Below are 15599 nucleotides of genomic sequence, written 5' to 3'. Positions count from 1 at the left end.
TAGAATGGTGAGCGGGGTCAATGCTGGATGTTCCTACGGAAGTCCACAATCATCTCCACTGTTGAGCATGTTCAGCTCCAGGTTGTTTTGACTGCACCAGACAGCAAACCATTCAACCCCTCTTCTGCATGCAGACTCCTCGTCATCCTGTATGAGGCCGATGACAGTAGTGTGACAGGGTAGCTGGACAGGGGTCATTGGTGGTGCAGTCATTTGTGTACAGGGAGAAGAATAGTGCAGAGAGCACAAATCCCTGCGGGGCATCAGTGCTGATCGTACTCAACAGGTGCTTCTATTAATGCGGTTTGCTCGGCAATCATTTAATACAATTTAATTATACCTCATCTTGTTTTCCACGTTCTCATTATGATAACCATTGCTGCTACCGCAGATGATAATAAAAACCACTTCAAGCAGGACGCGCTGGTTTAGTGTAAAAAGCTTAAGCAAACTGAACTCTGATCACCTTCTGTTACTCTTAAGCATGATGGAGTTGTGGAGCAACGACTTAGTATAGACTGGAGATAGCAGCGCAATTAAACTTTGAAGTGAGCAGAACATTTAATTAAAATAACAGCCCTTTGGAATATGACCTTTTCCATTTATAAAATCAGTAAAAAAAAAAATAAAATAATGATCAAAATGTTTCTTTAGGATTATATGTTAAATTTCTCAAAATATAGATTAGGAAAAAAAAAAGACAGGCCAACAATGGTAAATATCCAAATAATATTTTAATTTATTTTGGCTTTAGTACAAAAACAATATAATAAGACGCACGCACTTTAAATTGGTCTTTAAAAATGAAAATATGGTATATAGTGACATTTATACAGTATATCTACTGTGGATTTGTCTAATGGCTGAATGCATCTGCAGAAAAAATAAAATCCAGTTTCTGTATGAAAATAATCTATTTTAAATCAAATTGCTCAATTACAATACAGAAATTATTATAATATGTTTATCAATGCCAAAGAAGTCCAGATGGTTGCGAAACATACCTGACAGAACAATATTTCCCACCAAACTCCGCCGCAGGTCAATGTCTGATTGGAGAATGGATTTGAAAACGCTCTCATGTATCCCATAATTATCTCGTCCAATCAGCTCCGGCATGAACAGGATTTCAGGTGCCCTATGTGTATGACAATATATGATATAGTGAGAATCTGAATTTGTGAAAAACTTGCAGGTTTCTTCTCTCTCGGTTTGGGGTGAAACTTTGTTTTGCTTAAAAGTGAAATGGAGCCTGTTTTGAGGACCATTAACTTTTCATCGCACGCACACCTACATCTGATTGTAGGTGATTGCAGATAGAAAGAAAGAGTGATCTTGGCATGTGAACACATGAGAGGTCCAGCATGTCTGTGAGAGAAACGGTGAATCCTGCAGGATCAGTTTCACTCTCTTTCATGGCTGATAGAAGCATCTCTGACTGCACTGAAAATATCACAAATTTGAATGCCAGACCAAATTTCTGACCATCACTGAACCTTGATGTTGGTGCTGCTACTCATATGTGAGCATCTAGTGTAAAGCGGTTTAGAGCAGCAGGTGCAGTCTTTTCTTCACCTGAAGCGCTCGCTGGCGAGTGAGATGAGTCGTCCGTCAGGTAGTGTGTAGTGCACCTGTGAGGAGACCGTTCCTCCACTCCGGAGTTCAGCATCATAATCCAGAGCCACATAGCAACAGCTCTCCTTTATCTCCCGCACGATCTCCTGTTCTGCAGACGTGCGCATGCACACACCCTGCTCCAGCAGCAGCTACTCAACACACACACACACCAGGATCAAACATTAACTGGCAAACAATGCATACTGACTAAATTACAAAGTGTGCCAGCTGTACCTTCTGAAGTTGCAGGGTGACGTCGGCTCCGGCGAGATGGAAGCGCTGCACAGCATGAGGGAGATAGTACCCCTCAAACACTGGCACACTATGACTCACACCATCACCTGAGTCCAACACCACACCTGAAACACACACACACACACACACACACACCTTGGAGGAATACTAGCATACTGCCAAGATCCAGATCTGTGGTGATGTTTTGTTAACAGAGGTTGATGTGAGATTTGGGTTCTGGTTCATTCATCACAATGGACATGGAACATCAAGATGAGTGCATTGAATCGTGGGCTACAGTATTCCAGCATGCTGTGGTTGTATGCTGCATGTTTGGCAAATTTAGTACATCTACTCCATGTATACAGAAACTCTGCATAGTGTTCAGTCTCAAAAACAGCCAACTGACCTGTGGTTCGTCCTGAGGCGTAGAGAGCGAGAACCGCCTGCATGGCCACAAACGTGAGGGGGACATTGAAGGCCTCAAACATCAGCTCCACCATTCTCTGCCGGTTCTCCATCGGATTCATGGCCGCTTCAGTCAGCAACACCGGATGATCTTCGGAGTCCACACCGAGCTGCTGGAACGCATGATGCCAGATCTACAACACACCAGAAGTCATTACAACAAAAGAACATTTACATTCTAAAACTGCATAAGTTGTTCTTGAGTATTCAATTAGACATGTTATAACATTCACAACTTTGAGAACAAATAACAGATTGTTCCAAAATCACAAACATGCTCAAAAGGAATATTCCGGGTTCAATAAAAGTTGAGCTCAATCGACAGCATTTGTGACAATGTTGATTAGCACAAATTCATTTTGACTCATCTCTCAATAGAAGTCTATGGGGTCAATCTGTAAACATTAAAATACTGTTTCAAAAGTATAGCCACAAGACAAACAATATGTGTTTTAACATGATTTTACGGTCATTAAATCACTTGCTAATCCGTTGAAAGTTACAAAACTTTGCCATGACAATGTAATGTCAACAAACCCTAAAACAACTTTAAAAATGATGATTTTGAACAACTTTACTGCTCAAATACAAGCTTCACATTTCTTAATTTAAACCCTCCAAAATTGGCCCAATTCACTTTCATTGTCTCACTGGAACACAGATTTTTGCTTTTTTTTTTAAAGAAAAGGAGGGACAAGTTGAAATAAATGTTTGTGGTAATCAACTACGTCGATCGAGATGAACTTGTATTGAACCCGAAACATTCCTTAAACATTAACGCAAACATTTGCAATTCAGTATTCATTCAATGTTAATTGCACTGATGAAAGTTTAATTTGTTTAACACTGACAAAGCAGTAATTTGTTTCAGAAACTTCTGGAGATGTAAAAAATGTAAACAGAGCAAGACAAAACACAGCTGCTGCAGAAGTTTGAGATGACTGCTGAAAAAATAAATAACATACAGGCCAATAAGTTCACAAAAACATACAGGTTTGTTCATTTTAAAAGCTTAAACATAGCTATATTAAAATGTAAATCTTTTTTAGATTTATTTACATATATACTGTATATGTATTAAATTAAGTGCAAGCCATGCCACTGTGTGATGGTCTACAATATAATTTTAACCAGTATATTTGTTCGGGTGGAATGACTTGCACAAAAAACAACGTTAAAGTGTGAGAATTAATACATAAGCCTAATATATTAAATCTCACTGTATAAAAATACATTTATTAAACATTTCCTGATGAAATGTGCTTTAAAGCAGCATTACGTAACTTTGTGCTCTCTAGCGACATCTGTGTTTGAAACTTAAGTTGAAAGTAATTTGCAGAAGACGTTACGTCAGTCGTATTTCAGCACTGCTCTTCTGGCAGATGAATGATATGATTCGAGGTTAACTGGACATCACCTGTATGTGATCATGACTAGAGCCAAAGTCATAACATGCTACTTTCATGTTGATATGTTATACGATTAAACATTTGTTTATCTTCAAATCAAGTAATATTTCCATTTACATATTTGAATGAATTTGACACTCATACTACTTTTCTGACACTACACTCAAAGCACTTTTAAATGGAGAACAGGGGACTCAATCACTACTAGTATAGCGTAATGATTCTTCAAGTGTTTCATCTACTATTAACGTTTGAGTTGTGCTACAATTTTCAATTTAAGAGGTGATACTCTTGATATGGCTGATAAGAGTTCAATAGAAGACTTTATTTTTATACTAGATTGTCCATCCTCAGTTACTACAATAGCATGTCTGCAATACACACAATAACACAAACTAAAAACTTAAAATGAGGATTCAAAAATAATGGGGATAAAGTATTAAATGTAAAAAATATTGTTTATATATGCAATATATCGATTACATGTGAATTTCAGAATTAATACAAATTAAACCTGTCACAGTAACTTCACTGGACAACATATCCAAGCATTATAGCAGGTAAACAACTTCGCTAAACGGATAACAGACAAACATCCATCTAGACTGCAATGATGCGGTCCTGAACTGTGTGAGCGTGACTGAACAGCGTAGTTAGTTTCTCCAGTCAGAACATGACAGCCGGTACTTTCCTGTATGTGCGGACCTGTAATGATGCAAATTGAACGTCATAAACCAGCGATTTCATGCCAAATTGAAACCGACAGCTCAATATACAAATAATTTTTATAGGCTTACTTGAATGAATCAAGATAAGGTAAGAATGGTTGATGTACTCCAATAATGGCAATTTGGTCAACCAATTAGCTGTGAGTAAAGTGACGTCTCTGCAATAAATCCCCTCGGTCCCAAATTAGCTGCACAATGTAAGATTTGTTGGTTAAAATTGACCAAATTGCCATTATTGATGGAGTACAATAAAAATAGAACATTATGCTGCTTTATATTACAGACTGGCAATCAATGTCAACATATTAATTTCGATTTTCATAAACTCATTGGTTGAGAGCATAGCTTTACAGTTTATGGCATTTTGCCATCGTTTAAAAATCACACACTGTTGCACTGGCGCTGACATGGACAGTCCTCCACAACTTTACATAACCAGCTGAGAGATGATGCCGGGAAAATGCTGCTTCAACTTTCTTTGCAACAAAATTGCATCTCATTTCATCTTGGCAAAATAATAAATTCATTATTCTCCATTCTTGTCAGAGAGCATTCTCTCTTAGCAGTGTATAGTAAACAGACACACAGATCAGCATGGCTTATGAAACAAAGGCATCATCGGTAATGCAGGTACATATGAACGAAGGTTTACATGGAGACATCTTCACAATCTCGATAAAGACAATTTTGTCACAGTCTCTTCAATATAACACAGCAACAAGAGAATGATGTACTCTCTTATTATAAATGCTATGTTCGAAAATTATCTGACATTGGCACATAATTCTGTGGACATCCTGTGGTTGTGTGATAGTTTATAAGCCCAGATCACCAACTCTGGCATTATAACCTTCTAGTTATTTACACTGTGGTCAAAGCCAGCGGAACTTGCACACATTTGCCGGAAATGCAGCCACTGCTTACAATTGCAAAATAAGGTGGATAACCCACCTTTTTGAGACCGATAAACCAGAGATTGCTCAAACTAAACTAAACTTCCTGGGATAGCTTCGAGAGACAGGCCTCTGAACACTCCTGCATCCTGGCTGAACTTACCATCTCCATCTCATCCCAGCTGCGTACAACTCCATTCCTTATGGGATATTTCAGTGTTAGCACTCCTCTCATGTGCTGTGCGTCATGCCCAATATACACCTCTCTGTCCAAACTTCCATTCATTATTTCCTGTGATAAAGGCACAAAAACAATTCTGCAGCTTAGTTCAACAGAACAGTTAGGGAAGCCCATTGTCTCAAAGTTTAGTTGTAGTATCTAGGGACAAAAAAAATGTATCTACCTCATATTTTGGATGCCCAATGACAGTGGGGAATACAGTAGTTGGAAGGTCCTGGTCTGCAAATCCTGCCTTCATCAAACCAGACCCAGTGTCCAACACGATAGCGGTCTTATAATCGGTCATCTAATTCAGAACACAGATAAAAAACAAACAGCTTTTGTAACAGGCTTAACCCCACAGCAAAGACAGCATTTGTTCATTCTTTCTGCTCAACAAATGGACAAAGTGTAGCAAAACTCTTAAATATGCCAGTAAATAAAAGTTTTGTTCCCAAATTTAGAGCAAAAATACACCATCTACATAGGCAGTTCCATTCTGATGGAGGCAGAATCCTGAATGGAAAGGAACCTCGTAAGTGAATCCGCATGAACAGCCTGAGACGTTAACGTTGCCAAGCTAATAGCTCCATATTCCAAGAAGTGCAAAACTACACAGCACACATATATTAGGTCAAAGTAAAAAACTATTTTATTTAGTAAAAAAAAAAAAATGGCCAATATAAAAATTCCAGGTATTATTGAGATTCTTCACTGTAGGAACTAAATCTGCAGATCACTTTGTGCGACATACTTGCCGATGGCCAATTAATGCTTAGGTTTGTACAGTATCATTTCAATGCATCAATGAGGAAATCACAACATGACAAGATTGTGTTGACAGGGCATTGTACACTCTTCAACAGTCAATCGTCATCGAAGTCTTATCTGAGATGCACTTTGTACAGCAGGGCTATTTAATTGCTAAATCCAGCCCAACAAGGGTTCTCACTATTACATTTGGCTGATGATTAATTGTGAAATACTTGCAATTTATGATGATAAATTGTCTGTTTAAATGGTCATATTTAACTTAAGGAAATCATATACCCCTATTTTATTATTTGCTTTCTATTTTGAAGGCTTTAAAAATGGAAAGTGACATGAAAAATTGTGTTTTAAATATCAAAATAGTTCTAAATACTTAAGTCCCTCTTTCTGGTCATGTTTAGTTTTGGTAAATTTTACATTTACACTGTTGTTTTGCAATAGAACAAATTTCTGTCCTCATTTCTTCACTTTTACACTTTTTTTGTAATGCTCTGTTTAAACCCACGAGCCCTTATTTCTCATGAAGCAAAACCTTTGAGATTTCGTTTTATTTTATCACTCCACAGAAATAGAGCATGCATGTTTCTCCATCATTGCATGTCATTAACACTGCGTACATGAACCCGATTTGACCAGAAACATTAGTCCTTTTCATTAGCACTCTTCCAGACAGAAGCTGCTGGTTAACATTCACAGTGCATTCGTATTAACATTCGCGGTGCGGATCAGTGACGCTCAGGGATCAACTGAATGACACAACCATGGTTATCGGCGTGATGGTCATGGAAAGTATTGTAGATGCGGTGCTTTGATGGCTGTAATAACAGCACATAAAAACAACTAAACCTATACATTAAGAGACTAAACTTTATGCAGAAGGTTTTACTGTGCTGATGGTTATTCACTATTAAGCACAGCATGCTATCACACAAAAATGCTCTACAAGTTGCATCTTTCACTTTCATCTCACATCCCAAGTTAGAATTTAAACCTTAAATTCAAATGCACAGAGACTTCAGCATTTTAATTGCGCTGCATCTACCTTTATTAGTGCAAAAATGAGATCGGTCTGAAAAGCTCCCAGGTCATTGTGAGTGCTTGGCACACATTCAGAAGCGTTTTAGCATTCAAAAGGGGCATTTTTATATTCGACCAGAATCAACGGGATCTTATAAAATCTGACAAGTAGCAATTTTTGGACAGTTTTGGAACAGTAAATTACGTTGCTTCAACTGGTGCAGAATGTTTTGCATTAGTGATTCTAGTCCACACCTGTCTAGAGAAAGTGTGCATTTGGAGCTGGTGAAGTGGAGATCTCCAGACAGCCCTTGTGGAACCTCCACCGTCGTAGGGAACATCACCTTCATTCTGCCCATGGCTTGAGTACTGCCCAGTCACCTCAAGAGTGTTTGCTTTTACTCTCAATGCTTTATCAGAGTCTTCTCTCTCTGCAGAGGATTCTTTAATGTTCTCTAGGGTTGCAGAATTATCATTGTATAACACTGGCTGGACAGGAGGGGATGTGTTATTGTTGTGCATATGCAGTCCTTGAGACTTGCTTAGAGGGTTTGTTAGCTTGCTGGGTTTTAGGGTTATGTTGTCAAACGAGACTGATACCGATCGTCCTTGTCTTGCTTCATTTTCAGCTGCTGATGGACTTTTCTCAGAATGATTGTGTGCTTGCATGCTGTCAAAAGGAAATACACTTCTTGGTGCAGGCACTGGAGATACAAGTAACATGCCACCAGGATCAAATTCACTTTGCTCGTGATTGGTCTTCTGGGTTGAGGATGCTTCAACAGTCTCCACCTCAGAGTTCTCACTCTGACCTTTGTTAGGAACGGATTTGCTTGGAACGGTTGCACTCAAAGGCCCAGGCACTAAATTTGAGTTTTGTGGACTGGGCTCTTCATTTGCAGGTACTTTACTTGCATCTTCTGTATTTGAAGGTTCAGAACACAAACTTATGTTTCGGGCATTGACATTGTTATTTGTTGCTCTGTTAGGAGGTACTTTAATGGTGTTTGCTGTACTTAAAAGACCAGAAATCAAAATTGAGTCTTGCTTTGCTTCTTGATTTGAAGGTATGTGACTGGTGCACTCCTCTAAAGTGACAATGGAACAATTTTGAGATGAGTAACATTGAGTAATGTCAGGGCTGGATTCTTCAGATGCTGAACATGGAGGTTTTTGAGGGTTCCATTGCTCCGTGGCTGGAATCGATGGAGGTTTGTAATGATCGTATTGAAGATTTCGAAAGCTCTGCTGATTGAGCCTGCAGTTTCTCAACAGCTCATCATCCAGATCTTTCAGCTTAGAGTTCCTCTCCATGATGGAACACTTCACAACTTTGTGAGTTTTGCTCAACCTCTTGCTCACATTTCCATCTTTCTCCATTTCTCGGATCAGGCTTCGCTCCACCTTCTCCACTTCCAGTTTCTCCTCGTCCAGTGGAGTATGCAACAGCCTGCTCTCCCTGTAGGAGCTCGGTGTCATGACATGAGCCTGTGATACGTGTTCAGAGAGAAACACCTCAGCCTCACTGCAGTGCAGAGCATCGAGTTTCAAAGTCTCTATTTTCTCTTCAAGACCTCGAAGCTCCTGAAGGATACCACTTCTGTCCACCTTAGGAGGTCTTGTGTCCAGCTGCACAGGTTCATTCACATGATCAAGGCTTTCAGTGGCTAATCCTGTGGAAGAGTTTTCAAAAATGTCACTTGTTTTCAAAATCTCAGAGTCTACGGTGGAGTGTTCACTATCTTTGCCCAATCCAATCACACCAGATTCAGCTGGATCTTTTGGTGACATCTGAAAATAAATTTCACTGTCATTAATTTTTCAAACATTAAACATTTTTTTATCCCTAGTAACATGAACATACCAGGCTGGAAGTAGCTGACATAAATCTTTAGATTCAAACAACAAACATCTAAGCGTAACCTGCTCCTGTGAGAAAGATGTCTGCCCGTTACATTACAGATTCACTCCCAAACCTCAAAGCAGACTTACTACACAGTGCTGATCTTCACTGTATAAGGGCCGATGTTCGTGCAAGTCCTCCATTTTTAACAGCTCATCAAGGAGCACTTCCTCTGCAAGAATGGTCTCTTCCTCCTGAAAAGATCAAGAATTTAGAGATTACAATCATATTATCACTTGCATTAGCATTATGGGTAATTTGTTTGTTATACTTATGTAAAACATAACAATGAGGATTCATTATACTTTATAAATGGCAAAAATGGAGTATAGCAGATAAAATTTAAATTCTCCCAGTGTAAGGCTTCTGACTTAAGGCACAAAGTCTGGTCAAGAACTGCCCAATGAAACAGGAAACAGCAATTTCTCTAACATTTAAAGAAACAAACCCCAGTTTTTTTTCTTCCACAAGTGGCAAGTCGCTACACATCAACACTCAAATCGCTCCCATCGTAATACACCGCTTAAAAGAAAAAAAAAGAAAGAAAAGACAAAAAGAATCAAATAAGTTGAATAACCAGCAGTATCTCAGCAGCTCGATCTAAAGTCTCCTCCACCTCTTTAAGCTCTTGTTGTTCTCTCTGAATCCAGTCATTGATAGAGAATTCCAACCTGTAAAAAAACAAGCAAAAGCTCTTAGAACAAACACAACTCAACTGGAAAAATCTACCAATAGGGGCTCGAGGACATTCCACATTCCAGTTGGTTTTAGTCTGCATATTTTGGATGTCCCGAAAGTTATTTGACAATTCAGATCATGGGGCCTCTACTATGAGATATGTTAGATTAGGGAGGCATCCAAAATGTGCAGCTTGGCGGGTCCTCCAGGTCTGTTGTAGTGTATAAGCAAAAGTTATTCAACCAAACCAAGCTGAGCAAATTTGAACTTGTATGTGCAGATTTTTTCAATAAAAGAGATGGAGCCTCACCTTTCAAAAGAGTCGCTTCTAAAGTTGTGGAGATCAAATGTGTCCCACAGAAGAGATGACTCACCGTCCACCGTGTTGCTGGGTTTGTCCTCATCAGTTATGGTACTAGACAGTACATTCCCAATGGGATTCAACTCTGAGTCCTCAAAGGTATCTTGACTCTGGAAGATACTGCTCTTGGTATCTTTTGTGTGAGCGCACCCCAAGCTATCAGTTTGAGTAGGTTGATCTCGTGACCCATAGGATTGGTCTGTTCGATATGAGTGTTCTGAAAGACTGGGGCTCTTCAGGTCTCTTTGCTGGTTAGAAGAATTGGGTGTAACTGTAACTGTATAAGAGCTCTCCAAATCATCTATAGGGAGGCTAAGCCAGGGGTTCTTTGGTAGTATAGCGAACCGTTTCACCTTGATCTCAAGGTTCAAAGCATCTGAGGTTATTTTGGGAACAATCTGAATACTGGCCCGAGTGGCATCCCTCTTTAAACTAAACTCCAGTTCATGTTGCTCCTCAGAATCAGACATGCTCACAAATATCTGCTCGTGAATTTGTGCACGTAGAGGTTTCAGTTCTAAAGTGGAGTCTCCATTTACCAGAAACCTTGGAATTCCATCCCCCATATTCCTGGTATCCAAGTGACTGCTTCCTGCTCCATCAAATCCAGAGTCAAATGAGCTGAGAGAGGGGGGATTGCCTGTAGCAGACACCATCCCGGGAGCCCCACTGGAGGAGGCCTGATGGTGACAATCCCCTACTGAAGGCCATTTGTCTAAATCGGACAAAATCTCACACTGAGAAGGTGAACGTCTGCAGGGGATAGAGTTGTATGCAAAGCCAGAGTCTTGAGGGATACTGCATTTTATCTGGTCAATCTCAGAGGAATTGTGGTTGCCCTTAAGGTTCTCATACTGCCACTGGAGTGCCAGCTGAAGGTCTTGAAGGGGCACAGACCCAGGTGAGGTCAACAGTCTCTGTAGAGTCATGCATCTGTGGATGGGGTCATGAATATTAATCATGGAAATTGTAAACTTATCAAACTATTACACGTTCATGTACTAATAGTACGAAGTTTGTTGAATGTTGATATACAAAGTAAAACATTTTCCTGGATCAACAACCTTGTTGGTCCTGACACAGAATTTCTAAACCAATCAGATTTTAGGAATTTAGGCTGGATTTAAGGGCTTGAACTATATATATATATATATATATATATATATACCCGTGATTTTAGAGGTACTTTATGGTTAGGTTTGGGATTAAGAAACAAAATGTTGTTCCAGTATCAATGCAAAATGTTGATCCAGAAACGTGTCTTAAGCCACCTTTTTACTGATATTTGCATAAGACTGCTGTACTTCGCCCCCTACTGGCAGTCATGATCAACTTCAATTTGTCATTGGTGAATTGGTGAATGAGATGCAGTGTAAAGTGCTTTGAATACTGCCAAGGTTAAAAAAGTGCTATATAATTGCAGACCATTTACCATTCTTTGCTCATTGTTTTGAATGGAGTACATCACATCTGATCAAGTGATCGTATACTAACTAGTTACACAAGTTACAAATATTCCAAAGCATCTAAGCATCAAATTGGATCAGAACATTCTGCATCCACAAATGGTCGGAACTTCACACAGCTCCTGTGCACCTCTCCACTGGAAAATGAATGACTTCTGGTCTATCATTTCAATTTTTCAGATGCAGGTGAAACGCAGATTCACTCAGCCCCCTGAGTGAAGGTTCATGCAACTAAGCCCAAAAAGGTCCTCTTATACAAGTATGAAAATGCAAATGCTTCTAGCTATGTATGAGTTTTGGCAATTGGAATTCTAATTCTCAGTGTTGCCACGGGGGCAAAGAAGACATTAGAGTCTTCTACAGCCAGTTTTCACTTTCAGGTCAGCTCCTGACATGGCAGAAAAACCGTTAGGTATAAATCTTAGAAAAGTTTAAGATTATATAATTACAACCAAACAAATTATGTTTAAATGGCACAGACATTTGCTGGTAACTGTATCACCCCATTATGGAGGTTTGAATGAGCCACAGCAGCACGGCAAGTGCATGTTCAGTGTATTCCAAGTGTAAAGTCAGTAGGATGTCTAGCTCATCTAGCCCAGCTTCACCACTGTTTTTTCCCTCCATGAGCAAACATTTAAAGAGTTTTTTTTTTTCTTGCAACAGCCACCTTTGGCTTGCTCACTGAAGGCTTGATTTTCTATAAAAACTGTTCACTGGGGGCTTCAAGACATTTCAGACTATGTAGAATGATTTTCTGTAAAGCTGCTTTGAAACGGTCAATTTTTATGCACAAATAAAAATTACTTTACTATTCATCGAGGCTGCATGCTTGCAAGGAGTCTGCCAAGCATTCACATCAGCATTTGCGTACTTGCAGAGACTATTAAACAAAACACTTTCAAACAAAAATGTGGGCCACAAACTCTTAAATGTACCTGTGCGACAGTTGTTTGCCAGTATGCTGAAGGTAGGGGTCAGTAATAACATTAGCAAGATGTGCCAGCTTCACCAGCTCTTGCACCTCAGGGCAGGGATTTCTCCTGAGGAAGGTCTCGATGACTCGTCTCCATGTTGGCAGGCCTGTACACATGTCTGGAGAAGAGCTGATCTCACTCGGACACCCACAACTTCCACTCCACAGCAGGTCTTGCAGGAAGGTCTCACATAGCACTAGGTTGTACCAGTTCTTGCACTTAAACAAATCAGAATTACACATTTGAGTTAATCGGCAGTGAAAAACACATCTGGGTCATTTTCACCACAAAACTGGCAAAATTAGATTTTGGATTAAGAAACTCAAGCCTAATTTAGGAGCATTAGCATTTCTTACAATGACAATTCCGCACATTTCCCCCAGAATTTGCAAGGAAATAAATCTAATGCGGAAAATGTACCATTTCAAATGGTAAACACATCATGATCCATGTTCACACCACAGCAATATCTGGATTTTTTGCTTAAATCAGTTTGTGTGTGTCAAGGTTGTTCACATGACATTTTAAAACGTAACCAATATCACTGGTCTGTACAGCTGACAAAACTTACCCTGAGCGTCCATTTTCAGGCAGCAAATTCTGGCATATTCATAATATGCAGTTAAAATATAGTTTTCTAAATTTTATCTAAAGGTTTAACTTCAATTACCATTGAAACTTCAAATATGCGATGCTTTCCAGATGAAACGCTCTTAAACAGACATCTCAGGGATGTACATGTGCTATCTGGGTAATATTACATACAAGCAAAACGGACCACAAAATAAAATAGAAGGGTAGCATGAAAAACTGTTTTCTGTGCAAATGACATGTGTAAAAGTCACAGTAACAAATCTACCTCTGTCTGGTCATTTTTAATGCACATATTTTACGTGTAATCCAAATGGATCGCTGAACCGAACTCTTGAAGTTTATGATAACAGGAAAAGTATGTGCGCAAATGGAGAATTTCAATAGTGGTAAAAAATGGACACCGCTGTTCACACTGAAGACACATTGGGGGAAATCGATTTATTATTATTATTATTATTATTATTATTATTTTTTTTTATTTTTTTTTATTTCTGATCCAATTCATTTACAGAAGTGACCAAGAACGTGGCCTAGATCAAATTTTAGACCTAGTTCACACCTGGCGTAAAAAGGATTTCACACAAATAGGAAAATCTCTCATTTACTCACCCTCATGCCATCCCAGATGGGAATGACTTTCTTCTGAAGAACAAGCAAAGTATGATTTGTAGAAGAATATTTCAGCTCTGTAGGTCCATACAATGCAAGTGAATGGTGACCAGAACTTTGAAGCTCCAAAAACCACATTAAGGCATTATAAAAGTAATCCATATGACTATGGTGTTTTAAATCAATGCCTGGGTGACAAAGATCAATATTTAAGTCCTTATCATAAATTCTCTGTTCAGTAGGGGGCAATATACACAAAGAATGTGAATCACATAAACACAAGAAAAATGTGAATGTGGAGACTGACTGAGCAGAGTAGAATTTATAGTAAAAAAATGACTTAAATACTAATGTTTCTCACCCACACCTATCATATCGCTTCAGAATATATGGATTAAACAGAATATATGGAATATATGGAGTCCTATAGATTTCTTTTATGCTGTCTGTCTGTGCTTTGAGCTTAAAACTTTGGCACCCATTCACTTGCATTGTTAGGACCTACAGAGCTGAAAAATTCCTTTTAAAAAAAAAAAAAAAACTTCATGTGTGTTCTGCAGATGATCTGCATGAGGGCGAGTAAATTATGAAAGAATTTAAATTTTTGGGTGAACTATCCCTTTAAGATGCATTTCGGGTGATCTGATCACATGTAGCCAGTGCTAAATACAGGTCTAAAATGTTTTGTAATCAGATAACAAAAAAACACATTAACATGGTCAAAAATGCATAACTGCATCACATCTGTGGTGTAAATGCTAATCTGTGCATCTCAGCAGCAACCAGCAAAGCACCACCCCAAAATATTTTTGTACACAAAATATTGACCATATTAGTTATCCTATGTAGCAAAAGCACATACTCTGTTGCAGGTGTAGTGAAAGTCTGAAACAGTTCTCAGAGTCTGATGAGGACGCTGAACAGCAGAACAGAGGTTCTCCTTCAGTCTTTCCAGATCTTCAACCCACTGCTCTCTGGGACGGCTCTCCGTAAACGGAACTGTCTCCGCTAATGTGTGAATGACGTCTTCAGCACGGCGAACCAGCGCCTGTTCAGAGACATTCAAGGACATGTGTTCAGTGTCTAACAACAAATTCACTAAGTGTTTTACATCCTCTCAGAGATACTCATGAATGACTTCAGCTCTGATCACATGAATCAATCAGCTTAAAATCCCTGGCCTGAAATGCTGACCAAAGGCATCGGAAGTGGTGGAATCAGATTTATTTAGACCTAGAGTTTTCAGCTTGACTTTATTCTGGAGGACAGTTCTGTACCATTGCATGAGAGTATATGGATGCCTCAAACTCCAGCCTCAGTGTTTCAGCAACATGAGCATCTTTAGCAATGTGAATCCTGTATGGATGCAGCTTCTCTCTGTGAAACGTAACCATCTGCTCTTGTATCTGAAAGAATAGTCGCAGCTGAAATCAATCATGTGCGGTTCCCCTCTAAAACAAAAAACGTGCAATCAAAAACAACTTTAATCTGAATCATGAATCAATGTGTCATTCAGTGTCAACTCAACCAGAGGACCCCAGCTCAATTTTGATCATATATTTTCTGGTAAAAAATCCATAAATGAAACTGAAAGACAAAATATTTAATGCCATGGATGAATATTTACTTGAGTAATCCATTATTTTGTAGAGTG

At 39.0% G+C, this 15599-nt stretch overlaps 1 protein-coding gene across 1 annotated transcript in view; it reads right to left on the bottom strand.

Annotated features, from left to right (window-relative positions):
• Positions 1 to 15599, bottom strand: part of LOC127624250 (uncharacterized) — a 38445-nt gene that overhangs the window by 2467 nt on the left and 20379 nt on the right. Inside the window, exons 10-22 of the mRNA XM_052098989.1 lie at positions 15223 to 15351; positions 14808 to 14993; positions 12704 to 12960; positions 10249 to 11232; positions 9838 to 9931; positions 9350 to 9454; positions 7613 to 9148; positions 5754 to 5876; positions 5513 to 5641; positions 2261 to 2453; positions 1852 to 1976; positions 1576 to 1766; positions 1005 to 1138 (exon numbers count right to left, since the gene is read on the bottom strand). Of these exons, the coding sequence (XP_051954949.1) occupies positions 1005 to 1138; positions 1576 to 1766; positions 1852 to 1976; positions 2261 to 2453; positions 5513 to 5641; positions 5754 to 5876; positions 7613 to 9148; positions 9350 to 9454; positions 9838 to 9931; positions 10249 to 11232; positions 12704 to 12960; positions 14808 to 14993; positions 15223 to 15351 (4186 nt within the window). The remainder of the gene's footprint in view (positions 1 to 1004; positions 1139 to 1575; positions 1767 to 1851; positions 1977 to 2260; positions 2454 to 5512; positions 5642 to 5753; positions 5877 to 7612; positions 9149 to 9349; positions 9455 to 9837; positions 9932 to 10248; positions 11233 to 12703; positions 12961 to 14807; positions 14994 to 15222; positions 15352 to 15599) is intronic.

The sequence above is a fragment of the Xyrauchen texanus genome, chromosome 30 (assembly GCF_025860055.1).
Source record: "Xyrauchen texanus isolate HMW12.3.18 chromosome 30, RBS_HiC_50CHRs, whole genome shotgun sequence".
Classification (NCBI taxonomy): Eukaryota; Metazoa; Chordata; class Actinopteri; order Cypriniformes; family Catostomidae; genus Xyrauchen; species Xyrauchen texanus.
This window is presented reverse-complemented; position numbering and strand designations above follow the sequence as displayed.